We start from the raw sequence: 15,772 nt of genomic DNA, 5'->3' as shown, positions 1-15,772 counted from the left end.
AAGTACAGTACCACTGTAAGTTGCCCAGGACAGTCAGAGGGAAAGAACGAGGAAGAGATGTACAGTAACTCTTTTCACAGCATACAGTGCTGTCACTTCAGATACACTAAAGGGAAACCACAATAGAGAGCTGTAATTTAAAGTTCAGAGGAAGTGAGAGCACAGAGGAGGGAGAGGGGGAGCGGGGGGGAGAGGAAGAGGGAGGAGGGGTTTTCCACTGTGTGCTCAGAAATAGTGTGGTGAGGGGTCGGGGAGAGAGAGGCCAGACGTACAGTAGGCGGACAGTGTTAACACAAAGGCAGACCTACTGTAACTACGGTGGAGAGGAGCGAAACACGGGCGAGCAGAGGAGAGAAAGAGAGAGATCACGTTTCAGACACAGAGGGAGGAAGAAGGGACGACATCATTCAGACTAGCGGTGAAAGAAGATGAACTCCACTGAGATTACTTGCCCAGTGGGAGAATATAAAGACAAGGAGAAATGCTGCAAAAAGTGTCCTAAAGGTGGGTCTATATTGTCCTATTGTGTTAATATTCTTGCTCAGCTGACTTTTAAAATGTAGCACCCAGTCGGTCTGCAGCCTCCCCTACTTCTTTCCCTTCTCAGATGTGTGTTGACTTATCGTAGTGCTGACTCAATGTAATACTGGCGTGTCAGAATTAAAACTCTCCTGTCTGTCCCTCTCTCAGCTCTGGCTGTAGTGCTCTCTCAGCTGGTGTGTCAGTATTTACAGTTTGCTAGAGTGATTTTCTGTTTCTCTCTCAGCTCTGGCTGTATTGCTCTCTCAGCTGGTGTGTCAGTATTTACAGTTTGCTAGTTTGCTGTTCTGTTTCTCTCTCAGCTCTGGCTGTAGTGCTCTCTCAGCTGCTGTGTCAGTATTTACAGTTTACTTTAGGTACATCTCTCAGAATATTTCATTCAGTATGAACACTCTCCTGCCTGCTCATCTCTCAGATCTGTGTTGACTTTCTGTAGTGCTCTCTCAGTCGGTATGTCAGTATCAACACACTCCTTCCTGCTTATCTCTCAGATCTGTATTGACGTACTGTTGTGCTTACTCAGTGTGAACACTCTCCCGTCTCTTCCTCTCTCAGGACAGCATGTCAATAGGTTGTGTGTGGACTCTCTCTCTCTGACACACTGCAGCCAGTGTCAGGAAGGAACGTTCATGGATAATGAGAACTACCTGTATAAATGCATCAATTGCAAACACTGCGATACAAGTGAGTGACCACATCCTTACATCACCTCCCTCCTGTCCCTGGATCATCTGTTGCCTCATTCCATTCTCTCCATTCATCTCCTCTCCATCCATGCTGTCTGGAGCCCCAGTTCAAGTGCTACAGGGGTCTGTAACCCTGGTCCCGGAGAGGCCCAGTCCAGTGACTCCAGGGGTCTGTAACCCTGGTCCCGGAGAGGCCCAGTCCAGTGACTCCAGGGGTCTGTAACCCTGGTCCCGGAGAGGCCCAGTCCAGTGACTCCAGGGGTCTGTAACCCTGGTCCACGAGAGGCCCAGTCCAGTTACTCCAGGGGTCTTGGACCCTGTCTTAAAGCTTCAATTCGATTCGTCTTACACGTCATCTCATTCCAAGCAAGAAATCTATTCAATTAATAGAAATCTGGTCCTTGAGGACTGAAGAGTATTTATATTTTAGTATTAAATGACTTCTAAATTGCTTGATTACACGAATCCCCTATTTTATAGGATCACAATAAAATTGGCGACATCTACCAAACACCGTCCAGCACAAGCGATGTGGAACCCTGATCTAGACTATCCTCCTGGTGTTCTCTCATACAGTTCATCATTACTGTAAAGTAAGCTGAAATGGGTCAAATACTCTGCATTAATTCCTCCTCTCCCTTCCTTAACACCTCTCTGTTACCCCAGGCTGCCGACTTCAACACTCTTTTTATGGGCTCACCTCCCACTCAGGTTGGAACAGCTTGAATGTGTCTACTGTACAAACCTCTAGGCAGACACCATATCTATTTAAACCTCCCTCCTCTCTCTCTCTCTCCCTCAGACAATCACCAGATCACAGTATCCAAGTGTTCAGCAGACAGAAACACGCAGTGCGAGTGTGTGTCAGGGTATTACTGTGAAGACATCAGCTGTGAACACTGTCTGCCTTGGATGATCTGTAAACCTGGAGAGGGGGCGAGGATACCAGGTGAGACTACAATCTGCACGTATAGTGTACGTGCACATATGACAGCATGGAAAACAGAATTACCATATTGACCCAAATAAAGGCTTTATTTTTAAAAATGAAGGTTACGTTGCTCTATTTTCATAGACTGATGCAGTGGAACAAAAATCTGACTCCTTGATTGTGTCAAGAGGAATGTCTGAACAAACTGCGTAGCTTAGATATTTAGATGAAAACTATCCGGTTCCTCGCCTACTGTGTGGACCTGCCCTGATCCTGGGTTAACCACAGCAACGCAGATGATATCTGATTCTTTTTTTCTTTGCAAAGCAATAATGGCAGATAATCTAGACCAGAAAGCAACATCAAAAACTTGCTAAGAAAAAGTAGACTACAGTATGTTTGAATAATTGGATGACATTACCATACTTGTAACACAAAACATTTCCAGTCATCATGAACAAGTTGTATGTTCATCGAATTAGACATCACTGACAGCCCCAATAGCACGTCAGTGCTTATTTCTCCGCATGCGTCACTGAATGTTCTCCTGCACTTGAGAAAGCACTTGCTCAGAGGGGCTCCAGTCTGTTGTATATTTTTAATCATGGCTCTTTAGGAATTAGAATGGCACAAGATCATTTTCTATTTGGGTCAATAAAATATGTTTACTGTAAAATAGAGCTCCTACACCAGATCTGAATGCACTTCTTTTCACTGGAAAAAGGATGTACATGGCTGATGGAGAGCGCTTTGGCATGAACTCATTACCATTGCTGCTTTTGTGAGGAGTAAAAACTAAAGCGAGTGAAGATGTGCTCTAGTGACGCAAGCCTCCTTTTTTCTTATTCTTCCTCTTTTCATTTTCTCACGGCGGTAACTGTAGCCACCCCCAGAAACAATGCCTTCTGTGACTCCTGTCCTCCCGGAACCTACAACAACGTGACTGACTCACACACCCCCTGCCTTCAGCACACCAAGTGAGGATCTGTCTGTCTGCAGCCGGTCTGCCTCTCTCTACAAACTCATATAGGCCCCTGTGCGTTGATCTCTCTCTGTTAGGCATGTCTCTAGTGTCAGGTGTGCCTCTGGGGTCTATGCGGGGATCTACAGTATATGGAACTCTCTCTGCTAAGTGTAGGATATATATTAAGGTTTGTTGTTCTGAAATGGATAAAGAGTCAAGGACCTGTACCTTGTTTGTAATACCGGTGAGGTCCAAGGGTTCAAATGTCACTAGTTCATGTGTAAGCAGTGCGATCAGCCAGAAGAAGTAATAGTCAAACACCACTTGCACAGTGAGGGGGAAATTTAATCAGTAGGTTATTCCTAGCTTGATATCTAGCAGCGGATCCTAGGACTTTATATGACTGTGAGGCCAGTGGCCAACCCCGTGCTCTTCCAGTCAAGTCCGTTTTCCTCGTGGGCACTCCGAGACTTGCACTGGGGAAAAGGGCAGATGGCTCTAACCAGCACGTGATTCAGAGGAGGGTGTGGTCTGTCCTCATCTCTCCCACACTTGCGCAAGGGTCACAACTATCGTTGATTTGACTGACAATTGGAAACCGGAGATACAACAAGATAAACCGATCAGAATTCCCATCTTAAATTCACATACAGTCGTCTGTTTCAATCGACCTTTCTTCAGCACACCTCCAGCACTTACATTAACTTCTCATTCTATGTAACAGTTGCACCGTTCTGGGGAAAGTGTTGAAAACAGCAGGAACGAACATTTCAGATTCCATCTGTGGTCCATACCAATGCCCCAACAGTAAGAAACCTTTTTCATTGTTACCTCCTCTCTCTACTTGCTGAGGTCATTTGGATTGTTTAAGCTGGTGTGACTCTTGTTGGAGAACTTGTTCTCATTAGTATCTCTTAATGCAGATGTTCTCTTTTCTTGCAGTCAGTCATATCGCCTGTATTAACCCTCTCTGCACTGTCTCAGGCAGTGGTTGGCTATTACCTGCAAGCCTGTGGGCTGGATTTACTTTGTTCGTTGTGGTTTTCTTCGTCTTCCTGGGTTTTCGCTCCTGGAGGAACAAACGGCAAACAATCTTCACAGGTGGGTCTGTCTGGCTGTCTAGGTAACTCTCCACGTTGTTGGTTCACACTGGTTCCTCTGTTCACGACTGACATCCCTTTATTCCAGTCGTACCCAATCCTGGTCCTGGAGGAGCACTGTCTCTGCTGGTTTTCATCCCAGCTGAGCTCTACATCTATAGTGCTAATTGACGACTTCATTGTTCTGCTTGCTGACTTAAACTTTTCTTTGGTCAATCCAAAAATACCAAAAAGTGCTAGATGGTCGATCGGTGATGAACAGTTACAGGTGGGAGTGCTACTGCATCCGACACACCCACAATGGGAGTGCCACAACATCCGACACGCCCATAGTGAGAGTGACACTGCACACAACACATCCACAAGGAGCATAATGAGCCATGTCTTTCTCCTACAGTTGGTTACGTTACAGACAGTACCCCTCAATGAGTGTAAATCTAAAACTCAGAAATGGGTATTGGGCTGATACAAATGACAAATTCCCCCTTGATCTATTCAGAGCTCAGAGTAGATTTACAGATATAGCCCAAATAGGAAAATAACTTCTATTAATCTGTGATTGATTGATTAAAACCTCAGGAGGGACAAAAAACACCTTTCTCCAGGTCAAGGTTTGGGATCTGCTGTATGGATCAATTTGACAGAACGCCCGGTCTGGTCTAAACTGCCCGTCTTTAATTGTGTCTGTTCATCTGGCTTCCTTTTCCGCCTGTGTGTCTCTCCGTCTACTCTGCGTGCTCCACTATCTCTCCTCCTCCTTGGCTGCTGTTGCTCTCACTGGCTCATACGTCCTTTTCAGTGGCCAAGTCTGCGGACCCCGAAGTCAAGCTCATCATCCCTCCTGTCATCCCACTGTCCGATCAGAAGCTTCCAGTCCTCTCTCCCGACAGCCCCAAGACACTGATCTGCGAACCTGAACTTACAGGTAAAAACCGCAACCTTCAGTCTCTCCCATAACCCTCCACAGTTACATGCTATTACCCATAATACCCTCCTCACCTCGGCTACCCTTAACATCCCCCCTCTCCTTTCCTCAATTATTATTAATAATAACCATAATCATCATCATCCTTGATGTGACGGCAACCAAAGTGCGTCAGTCCTCTCCCCACACACCAGCTCTCACTGGGGAGGACAGCAGAGTGATGAGGCCAGTTCAGAGAGGGGGGTTATTCGGAGGCCATGATTGGTAAAGGCCAGGGGGAAATTTGGTCAGCACACTGAGGTAAGCTCTTTTTGAGAAACGCTCTGGGACTTTTGATGACCACCAAGTGTCAGACCTTTTTTTTTTACAATATAGCATCCCCATCACTATACTGGGGCATTAGGATCCACACAGACTGCAGGATGAGCGCCCCCTACTGGCCCCACTAACACCACTTCTAGCAGCGACTATTTTTTCCCAGGAGGTCTCCCATCCAGGTACTGGCCAGGTTCACACCTGCTGACCTTCAATACTAATGAAATTTGTCTTTGCTACTGGCAGTAGCCAAGGGGGATTTTGGTGTAGTACAGGTATTAAGGATAAATGAGCAGGTTATTGGCCAGTTGTGAGTTGCAAACTGATTTAGTTGTTGCTATTACACCTTATACTCTTAGTATCCTCCTTATCTGCCCTTAATACCCCCTCTACTACCCTCAAAACTCTTACAACTATCCCAATACACCCTAAAGTACTACCAACATGCTATTATCTACATATATACCCTCTATATAATCTTGAACATCCCACCTAGTTACCTCTCATAGTTCCCCTGCTACCCAGTAACCTGCTTATCCATCCCTAATACTTCCCTAGTACTACACCAAAATCCCCTTGGCTACTGCCATTACAGAATTCTAGTTTCATCAGTACTGAGGTTGCCGTTACTAGTACTCGTGTGAGCTACAAGTCCCCCACTGTGGGTTTCCAGTGTAAGGAAGCTCTTTATCTTAGAACACTACTACTGTCATTACACATTTCACCACAGTCCCCACTCCCTCAGCGCAGTGCCCTCAGGGTGAAATTGCACATCTTGCAGTGAAAGAGCTCTGTTGGGTTGATCAGGCGGTTGCTCTGTTCTAGGTTGTTTCATACTCGTCGGTCATGTGCAATTTTACACACTGAACACATTGAAAGGCACAGGAAAAGAAAAGCCACAGTATGTCAGATCCACAGGAACACACTGTTATGCAGTCTTTTGAGTTACTGATCACTTACTAAGCATTTATTGGGAATAAGAAGGGTGAAGGCCGTGATCATGAAGGGTTCTGATACCAGCTTTGTGCAGTTCTGGTTTTTGATGTTGGTGCATGGAGGTCTCACTTACTAGCTAGGATAGGCGAGAGGTTTCCTGACCTGTTCATCAATTACTCTCTAGTCCTGAGCAAGCAGAGGGACTGATGAGTGACTCTTGATTGATTTTGCATCGGGATTGGCAGATCCATTGCATTTTGATATCTGTGGAACGAAGGAATGTACAGTATCTCTCTCCAGTACATTGCGGAAGTCAGTGTTGACGCCACTGACAGAGACACTGACAACGATCAGTTCTCACAGATCCCATCGCCCACAGCTAGGTGCACGCAGACAAGTTTGTTATCCTAGAGGGCTGCATGGTGGCTGTGTGGTTGAGATTGCTGCCCTACAGTGCTGAGACCCTTGGTTCCATTCCTGGGGTGCTGTCTGCATGGAGTTTGCATGTTCTCCCCAGATTTACGTGAATTTCCTTCAGGTGCTCTGTCTATCCATTTTCTAACCACTTTATCCAAAACTGGGTCATGGGGGGAACCGGTGCCTGCAACAAGTACAAGGCAGGACACACCCTGGATAGGACGCCAGTCCATGACTAGGTAGATACACACTGAGACAGTCACACCAGGGGCAGTTTTCCCAGAAGCCAATTAACCTCCCAGCATGTCTTTGGACTGTGGGAAGAAAACTCACACAAATATGGGGGGAGACCATGCAAACATCCACACAGACAGCAGCCCAGGAATGCCACCAGGGCTACAAAGTAGCATCGGTAACCACTGTGAACACTAGAGTATATTAACTTATAAGATGTTTCCCTTTTCATATGAAAACCATCATCATCATTGCCCTCGTTATATTGCAGGTCTCTGTCCTGGCATACCAAGTGAGACATGCGACCCCTCTGTGATCTTTGACATTGAAGAGGATGGCGTGATGCTGCCAACACTGACAGCCACTGAGAGGTTTGACCAATCAGCCATTAAGGACACTGGGACAGGAAATGGCTTCAGTGCACCCATGTACTACTCAGAGCCCCAGGAAGACGAATGGACTGATTTGTACTGAAGGACACTGATAATTCTGCTCTGTGCACTGATACTGCGTTTGGGCAGCTACAGTCCCCAGAAAGGGTTAGCACATGGCTCAGCCGTCTCCCTTTCCCTGACTGTTAAAGACCAATAGTTCTAGCGTTTTCCAGACAATGTCCCGCTTCTCGAAATGGATGTAAAGGATATTTCTTTCCACCCCCTCTTTCAAATGCTGCCAAATCCATTTGGACCACAAATGCCTTGCAGTGATGAATCACTCACTAACCCCACGAAAGTCCCAGTGCGTCATCGAGCATCGGAATGAGGCCAAGGGACAACCTAGCGCATTTGGAAAAAAATATATATGGGAGCCAACTATTACATCAGAAGATCTGTGAATTTTGAATTAATCGACGTATCTTATTATTCAGCTTTGTCTCTTTTAAAGTTTGTTCACATTTTCAATGCTGTAGAATTATTTATTATAATCTATTTTTGTACATTTGGGTTCACATTTGTTCTATAAGAACTGTGTACCATGTGATGGACCTGGACTTGGTTTTTTATATGTATATACACTGACCAGCTTGTTGACAAAAGCAATAGTTTGGGAAAAGGGAATCCTGAAAACAAAAATCAATAAACGATAATTAACAAAACAAGAAGTGATGCGCGGGGCCCGTTCAGGCTCAAGGTGTCCGTCGGAGCTGGGGGGCCCTTAGTGGTCCCCAGCTGAGTCGCCATGTTGCCAGCTTCAGTCCCATTCTGCTAGCAGGCTGAGGCAAACTGGTTTGTTTTCAAATCAAAAGGAAGCCGTGCACTTACCCCTTTCAGAACATCCGCGCTGCCCGGTACGACTGCAAGCTATTAAAGAAAAAAACTAAGCAAGTACCTGAAAACAGGATTGTTGGGTTTGTTTATGAAAGCAGCAGCTCTTGTGCATCCCACCTACACTACAGGCCAAAACCACATTCAACCGCAAGGCTAACATTATAGCCCAGGCTGCAGTAATCAGCCGACCAGCTTTTGCAGCGCCCTCTTGTGGTCTGGAGGGGAGATGGGCTCTCCCATCGATTTGAAAACGGCTGGTGCCAAACCATTTACCCCTAAATCACACTACTGTATATGCGTCCACAATATTTTCCTTAGGCAAATACAGCCGATACCTTATGTGAGCATTTCTGTTGGAGGAAGGGCGGATCTTTTTGTATCGTTGTCTGGAGAGGAGCGGCTTGCCTATGGGGAACGTCTGAAACGAATATGTTCGGCAGCAGAATGACTTTGAGGAACTTCTGAAAGAAAACGCCGGGCAGCAGCCCAGTTATGCTCTGGTCAGTCCCTTACTCCTACAGAGTTGTTTTGTTTCAGAGCGAACGTAGACTCTAGTTACACTTAAGAAGGACTTTGGTGTTCCTGCAGGGTTTTTTTTTTTAAACCCAAAAAAACTCTTTGGGAAAAAAAGGGAATTTGTAACATAGCTGCAGTTCCTGGCTGCAGTGACTCCAAACTGCCCCTGGTTGTCCGAGGAGGACCTCTGTGCCACTGTAGTATTATTTTCGTATCAGGAACCAAGACAACTGGTCAGCAACAGGGCCCAGTCACACAGACCCAGCCAGAACTGGTCCCTGATTTGTGGGGGAAGGCGTCTGTGTTTCTGGGGACACCCTGGAGCATTTCTTCTGCCGCCTCCCCAGATACCACAATCCCCCGTCGAAAGCACCAGCCCAGACCCATTCGTTTCAGCTCTTTCTGTATCATTTCTGTGTTGGCTCTCCACGTTTCACATCCCCATGTGAGTGAACGCTGCTGACCACCTTTATGGAGGAACCTGGGCTGTTTTCTCTGCGAGATTCACAGACATCCCAGGCCAGTTCTGCATTCTTGCTATTTTTAGACTTTTTGAAATCGACACCCCTTCAATACAATGGGAAAAATAAATGATGTCTATTTTTAAGGAAGCGAGAACATTTTAAGGTTGATATTTTATTGCTGATCATCTTTTATTAACTCTGCTTTATGACCCTGATTGGCTGGTTTGGGAATTTGAATCTGAAGACTAAGAACAGACTGGGGAGTCTTGTGAAACTACTGTATGTCAGAAAGTCACTGGTGCTGATGTTTTCAGCTATATCTTACATCTATCAATTATGATTCTTCCATAAAGCTTGGTCCATTCCAGAAGACCCTTTAGACCCTTTGTTAAATTAATTCCAGTTACTCCCCTCAGAATGCAGATACAGATTTATCCATTCAAAGGGGAACTTCATTGGTAGTTTTATATTTCAGGGTGAGAAAGAATCTGCATCGAAGAGTGCATTTCAAACCACAATTCAGTAAAAAGTAACTTGTAAAACCTGTAAAGCAGACAAAATTGGCGGAGTGCCATGTTCTCTAATTCAGAACGAGGCAACAAAGCTTCCGGTGAGGTGATATGTCACTATTACACTGTAAATAAGCAGGCTGGTGAAAACATCTCTTATAATCCAATAGAAATATTGCTCTCCACTTCAAGAGGATCTTTCTGACAAATACCACTTACTTGTTAACTCTGCATGCAGATCACGCTGGAACATTTCTGCAGTGAAATGAAATGTCTGCTGCACAACCTGCTTTATCCAGGGTCACTGGGGAGCCAGAGCCCACCCTATCCCAGCAAGCCACTGGCACAAAGCCGGATACGCCCTGGGCAGGACGCCAGTCCGTCACAGGGCACACACAGACACTAACCCACACACCAGTTTTCCCAGAAGCCAATTAACCCCCCAGCATGTCTCTGGATTGTGGAAGGTAAACCGGAGCTCCTGCAGAAAACCCACACTACCCTGGGGAGAACATGCAAACTCCCCACAGACAGCACCCCCAGTAACTGAACCCAGCATTGCAAGGCAGCAAAGCTGACCACTGTGCCACTGTGTCACTCGCAACACAAACACTGGAGTATTTTTCCTTGGTAACCTCTACAAGCTCAATATTTCCCATTTTATATCTGGAGTTCATGTTTTTGGTACCTGCATGCACCAACCTGCACTTATCTGCAATAAGGAATTCCTGCAAAATCTTAGCAGCATGACAAGTGCCTCCTGCTTTGTGGTTTGAAAGCACCTATTCTAAGCTTCCCTTTTAGTTTAATGAAAACTCCCGCTTCTGAAACTCTTGTGTCTACTCCTGCCGTTCCTGACTTATTTAGTAATTCACCTACGTAACTTTCTAAATTGAGAAACTCAATTTCCACATTGGAATAAATTGAAAGTGATCTTTGTGCACAGGTGCCCTCTACAATTAGACTGGCCACCTTTACAATATTATTTTATAAACAGAAGCATGTTTACTCCATTTATTTTCTGCGGCGGATGTTTTGAGACGCACTAATGCAAGAAGACATCACGGCGTACCGCGCAAAAGGCGCCTGCGCTCATGAAGCACACCGTCACAAATCCAGGATCCATATTCATTTTTATTATGTCTCCATCTTGTGGCTAAAGGTGGGTACTACAGCAGGCTCCCGGAGTGCCTTGACCAAAATGAATGAAATGCATTATTAAAACATCTTATCATTTAAAATGATAAAACCCTAGCATCGTTAATTATACAATAAGTCCCTTTGACAACAAAAAAAGTAAAAGAGACAGATGTATTGTAAAAATCACTAATGTTAGACTACTGAATTAACAGAGACATCAGTGCTTTTTGCATTATAACAACTGATTACATAGAACTACAGGAACAGTTAATCCTTTCTGTAATATCACTAGACTACCTTGGATTGGATCTGGCTGTACCAGAACTCGGTGCCGCAGAGGTCCAGCTGTTATTTGACTTTCTTGAAGACTTGCTTAGCAACCACTCCCTGTACTCGCATCTCCTGTGGAGAGAGGCAGACGAAGGTCGACGAAGATCAAAACATTGTGAAGAAATTCCAGCAGCGCTTCTATGGTTTGAGAAAGCCGAGTTCCTCTTGAGGATCAAAAGAGAATTCCATCAACACTGTACAGCTCTTTCATCGAAAAGTATTTGAACTGGTTCACTTCACTCAGGCAATAAGACAAAAACTGCCTTCAAGATGTTGGAAACTTCAACTCTCAAGTCATTGGCGAGTCTGTAAGACCCCAGCAGACCCTGAGGACAATCTGTACCATCAGTGAAGACCCATATCCTTCATCCGGCTTTTGAACTTTTAATAAATTAATTATATATATTTTCTGGTCACTCCACTCAAAGCGCTTTACAGGTAATGGGGATCCCCTCCACCACCACCAGTGTGCAGCCCCACCTGGATGATGCTCCAGTCCTCTCCCCACACACCAGCTCTCAGTGGGGAGGAGAGCAGAGTGATGAAGCCAGTTCAGAGATGGGGATTATTAGGAGGCCATGATTGGTAAAGGCCAATGAGAAATTTGGCCAGAACACTGGGGTTACACCCCTACCCATTTCTAGAAACGCCCTGGGATTTTATAATTACCACAGAGAGTCAGGACCTCGGTTTAACATCTCATCCGAAGGACAGCACCTTTTTACGGTATAGTGTCCCCGTCACTATACTGGGGCATTAGGACCCACACAGATCACAGGGTGTGCGTCCCCTACTGGCACCCACTGACACCTCTTCCAGCAGCAGCCTTAGCTTTCCCAGGAGTCTCCCATCCAGGTACTGACCAGCCTCACACCTGCTGAGCTCCAGTGGGGCTGCCAGCTGGGAGCTGCAGGGTGATATGGCTGCTGGCGTTTTGCCTTTAAGAAGACATATTTGCTGTCCACAGTGCAAGACAAATAAAAGGAAACGTAGCCTCATTCCAGAGGCCATCACGCTTTCAAACAATGGCAGTAAAGACATCTTATTGATATGACGTCTATTGCATAGATCCACCTCTACAAATGTGCATGCACTTCAATACCTTCTTAAATATTACACATTGTTTCATAATAAATACTTGTATATGTGTTGTTTTATTTGTTATGGGTTGTATGTTGTACCGCTTTCTACTTAAAATGAAATATGTGGAATAGTATTGAACAGCACACTCACCAGATGCAACAGGTCTCCCTCCTGCCAGTGGGTCCAGCCTCTGTTCTCCTTCTCTCCCTTCTGAACACACACCAGTCTGTCTCCCTCCCACTGCACAGTCGTCTATTGGGGGGGGGCGAGGGGGGGGGGAGAGAAAGACCAGTTTGCTGCCAGGCATGATCAGGAGGAACCTTGAGGAGAACTACACTTCCCGTAGTGCGCAGAAGTTTGGTTTCGTGTCCCAGGGAGCTCTGGAGGCTGTAGTGCATGCACTCAAATGAGAAAGCTAGGTACAATAGAATAACCAAATAAAACTACTTTTCCCATAATGCACCTCTAAAGGCATCCATACAAAGCACCTTCTTGGCCACACACTAACCATTCAGCAAGACTCCGCAGCAAAACTCCGCAGCAATTCACTATGAAGCAGTGCCAAGATGTTTGAGTGCAATGTTATGATGTGATTTACAAACTCACGAAATGACATTCGGCAACATCAGATTTAATCTTTTTTTTTTCAGGACAGACCCCCTTTATTCATTGTCTGTGCAACCAGCATTTAGAAATGAAGAACTGGGTTACGTGACACCACATTCACTGAACAAAATGGAAACGTCTGCCTACATAAGGTTTGCAGATCCTATACTGACAAGATGTGACACAATACATCTCTGAGAACGCCCCCTCCTCAGCCTCTCCCCGTGTACAAGATCTTGATGTCCTTTTGACCAGCTTGCAGACTAATGCAGTGAATGATTGACTGGCCAGTAAACAGATCATTAACCACTCTAGTTCTCAAGACACCAACAACATAACAAAGTCCGAGTGTCTGTACTCTCTGGACAGTGCAACTGTACTGACCCCTCTAATACTGCTATGTGAGAAGAGGAGATGACCGCTCAGTCAGTGCAGCTGTACTGACCCTTCTTACACTGCTATGTAATAAAAGGAGATGATCGGTCAGTCGGTGTGCATGTACTGACCCTTCTAACACTACTATGTCAGAAGAGAAGATGACCGGTCAGTATGTTTTTATTACAGATTCCTCTCTCTCTCTTTCTCGCACACTGCAGTGTGAATGTCCAGGCGGTCAGTATGCTCATACACCCACACACCCAGCAGTCACCCTGCTCAGTTAGCTGCAGGCCCTGACCTGACAGACCCTGCCGTCCACAGGCCCCAGGTCCTCGGTGAACTCCTGGCCCAGCGTGAAGTCCATGATGAAGTTCCGAAAGGTGGTGAGGGTACGGATGACCATGTGGTCTCCCTCTTGGACGAAGTCCTTGTCCGGACGCAGCAGGCACACGATCTTCCGAAGAGCAAAGTTAATATCTAACGCAGAAAGGGGAGAGGAGACACTCTCAGACCCACTCCACCAATCAGAGAGGGAGCGAGTTCAAGGCTGTCCAGTCCCTGTCTTGGAGGGGTCAGTGTGTGTGTCTGCAGCAGGGCTGTCCAGTCCTGGTCCTGGAGTGGTCAGTATGTGTGCAGCAGGGCTGTCCAGGTCTATTTAAAGCAGCAGCACTGGAGCTGGGAGAAGCTGTTGAATTCTTCCACAACAGCCAGCTGGTCCAGCTCATTAAGAGCAGATTTGGAATGAAAACCCACAGACACACACCAACCCCCCCAGTACATCCTGGAACAGAGATAAGACTACTGACCGGACACAGTGCAGTACACTGACATCACACAGAGTGGGGGAGAACACTGCACTCGGAGACAGTACATGAGCTCCACACCACACTGAGAGAAAGAGATAATACTATAATAATAATTCCTTACACTTATATAGCGCTTATGGACACTGCACTCAAAGCGCTTCACAGGTAACAGGTCTGAAAACCTGAATTCATCCAAACTCAATACATCGCAGGCAAGAGAGCGGGTTAATCAAATTACTAACTTCAGCAGAACCCTGTGCAGGTAGGTCTCGCTGTGCTCGCTGGTTACTAAAGCGGAGTGTCTTACCCAGCGCTTGCAGATACTCGTCCATGTTCTCCTGCGACACCAGCTGGTAAACTCCGGTCAGATTGGGTGGCATTGTGCTCGTCTCGGACCTGTAGGTGCGGGCGCTGTGCCTCTCTGCTCCCGTGCGTCAACCCCTCCTTCTCCCGAGACCGTAGTTCGGCGTCCGTGCTCCAATCACCTGGGACAGAACTGGAAACAGAACTTGTCTCCCGCACTGGAATGGGATTTTTTTTCTCTTTCTCCTACCGTCGCTGGCGCTCTCTCTCTCTCTCACCGTCAGGCTCCTTTTCTTTTGTCCCAGTAGCTGCTTAAAAAGACGTGCCTGTGCAGGACCACGAATATCCACCTCTGGCCGGGTTCTGTTCTTTTTTTTTTTGTTCACGCGAATTTCGCTGATCTCTCCCCCTCCCTGCTCCTGCGTGATCCCTTTTCCGTCTCTGTTTCTTCGACAGACAAAGCCCCTGAACTTTGCGCACACTCTCTCCTTTTCAGTGCGTGCGCCTGCCCTTCGTTGAACCTCTCCTCCTCGTCCTGTTTCTGTGTTTCATGGAGGAGGGCTTTTTTTCTCCCTGTATCTGCGGAACCACAGCAACTTTCCCCTCTCTCTCTGCTACGCTCGCCTCCTTTTCAGTTCTTGAACCAAGTCTTTTATCTCCATTTTCACGGGGGAGGGGAAAGGGGAGAGAGTTCATCCCCCTCTCCGTGACCGCGTTTTTGCTCACTCGCTCTGTCCCGTCTCTCTCTCTCTCCTCACAGTCGGGGTCACTCAACTGCTCGGCTAGCAGCCCTCATTCATCTCAGGCTGAATCACAGAAACGACAGTGGGGGGTGGGAGAGTTTGGGGGCGGGTTGAAGGATTAGAGCACTTTTGCGTTTGAAAAACCATTTTAAAAAAGCTTCCCAGATATGTGTCGAGGAAATTTAACTAGCAAGGAAGCCACAAGAGAGAGTTTTCACCTGAGTAAGGGCTTTATTTCAATATTGCAATATTGGGAGCCCTGCTGCCACTTCGCACAGTGCAACCAGAGACTCAATTTGTTACAAGCAGTAAGGGTTTTTATAAGACGTTGCGCTGTAAAAAAGCTCAGCGCTTTGTCCCTTCTAAAACTTCCCCTTTCCCGAAGACAAAACAGATTACATCATAGAGCGAGAGAAGAAGCACTAGATTTGTTATTCAAAGCTTATCAGTTACTTTCAGCTAATTCTAACGACCCAGACAGCATATATTGTTTTGGTACATTGTCTTCTAAAGTAACCTAAACAGTATACTTTGTTGACGCAGTTTTCTAAAATTCTGGACGTACTGTAGCACAGCAA

At 46.2% G+C, this 15,772-nt stretch overlaps 2 protein-coding genes across 3 annotated transcripts; one reads left to right on the top strand and one right to left on the bottom strand.

Moving 5' to 3' along the window:
* Nucleotides 1–224: 224 nt before the first annotated feature.
* LOC107075725 (tumor necrosis factor receptor superfamily member 5) lies at nucleotides 225–8,150 on the top strand. 2 transcript variants are annotated; one of them, XM_069183034.1, is made up of 8 exons: nucleotides 225–504; nucleotides 1,096–1,224; nucleotides 2,029–2,175; nucleotides 3,041–3,134; nucleotides 3,846–3,928; nucleotides 4,064–4,222; nucleotides 5,021–5,146; nucleotides 7,320–8,150. In XM_069183034.1, exons 1-8 carry the CDS (start codon nucleotides 429–431, stop codon nucleotides 7,520–7,522), a joined length of 1,017 nt encoding a protein of 338 aa, XP_069039135.1. In that variant the 5' UTR covers nucleotides 225–428; the 3' UTR covers nucleotides 7,523–8,150. The 2 variants fall into 2 exon arrangements, with proteins under 2 accessions (XP_069039135.1, XP_069039136.1); XM_069183035.1 differs by having other exon boundaries at nucleotides 226–504; nucleotides 4,106–4,222.
* Nucleotides 8,151–10,921: 2,771 nt separating this feature from the next.
* Nucleotides 10,922–15,176, bottom strand: rbp5 (retinol binding protein 1a, cellular). The gene is made up of 6 exons (XM_015337931.2): nucleotides 14,730–15,176; nucleotides 14,456–14,644; nucleotides 13,641–13,819; nucleotides 12,509–12,610; nucleotides 11,243–11,347; nucleotides 10,922–10,996 (listed from the first exon to the last, which is right to left on the bottom strand). Exons 2-5 carry the CDS (start codon nucleotides 14,526–14,528, stop codon nucleotides 11,294–11,296), a joined length of 408 nt encoding a protein of 135 aa, XP_015193417.2. The 5' UTR covers nucleotides 14,529–14,644; nucleotides 14,730–15,176; the 3' UTR covers nucleotides 10,922–10,996; nucleotides 11,243–11,293.
* Nucleotides 15,177–15,772: the final 596 nt, after the last annotated feature.

The sequence above is a fragment of the Lepisosteus oculatus genome, chromosome 23, assembly GCF_040954835.1.
Source record: "Lepisosteus oculatus isolate fLepOcu1 chromosome 23, fLepOcu1.hap2, whole genome shotgun sequence".
In the NCBI taxonomy this organism is placed as follows: Eukaryota; Metazoa; Chordata; class Actinopteri; order Semionotiformes; family Lepisosteidae; genus Lepisosteus; species Lepisosteus oculatus.
The sequence above is the reverse complement of the archived record's forward strand: the minus strand, read 5'-3'. Positions and strand labels throughout refer to the sequence as shown.

Excerpts from the sequence above, each read along its gene's own strand:
- rbp5 (XM_015337931.2), bottom strand. The coding sequence starts at position 14,528 with ATGCCACCCAATCTGACCGGAGTTTACCAGCTGGTGTCGCAGGAGAAC. Across the intron at positions 12,611-13,640 it reads TGGACGGCAGGGTCTGTCAG|ACGACTGTGCAGTGGGAGGG; the intron begins GTCAGGGCCTGC and ends CCCCCCCAATAG. Across the intron at positions 11,348-12,508 it reads AGGGAGACCTGTTGCATCTG|GAGATGCGAGTACAGGGAGT; the intron begins GTGAGTGTGCTG and ends CTCTCTCCACAG.
- LOC107075725 (XM_069183034.1), top strand. The coding sequence starts at position 429 with ATGAACTCCACTGAGATTACTTGCCCAGTGGGAGAATATAAAGACAAG. Across the intron at positions 1,225-2,028 it reads TTGCAAACACTGCGATACAA|ACAATCACCAGATCACAGTA; the intron begins GTGAGTGACCAC and ends TCTCTCCCTCAG. Across the intron at positions 2,176-3,040 it reads AGAGGGGGCGAGGATACCAG|CCACCCCCAGAAACAATGCC; the intron begins GTGAGACTACAA and ends CGGTAACTGTAG.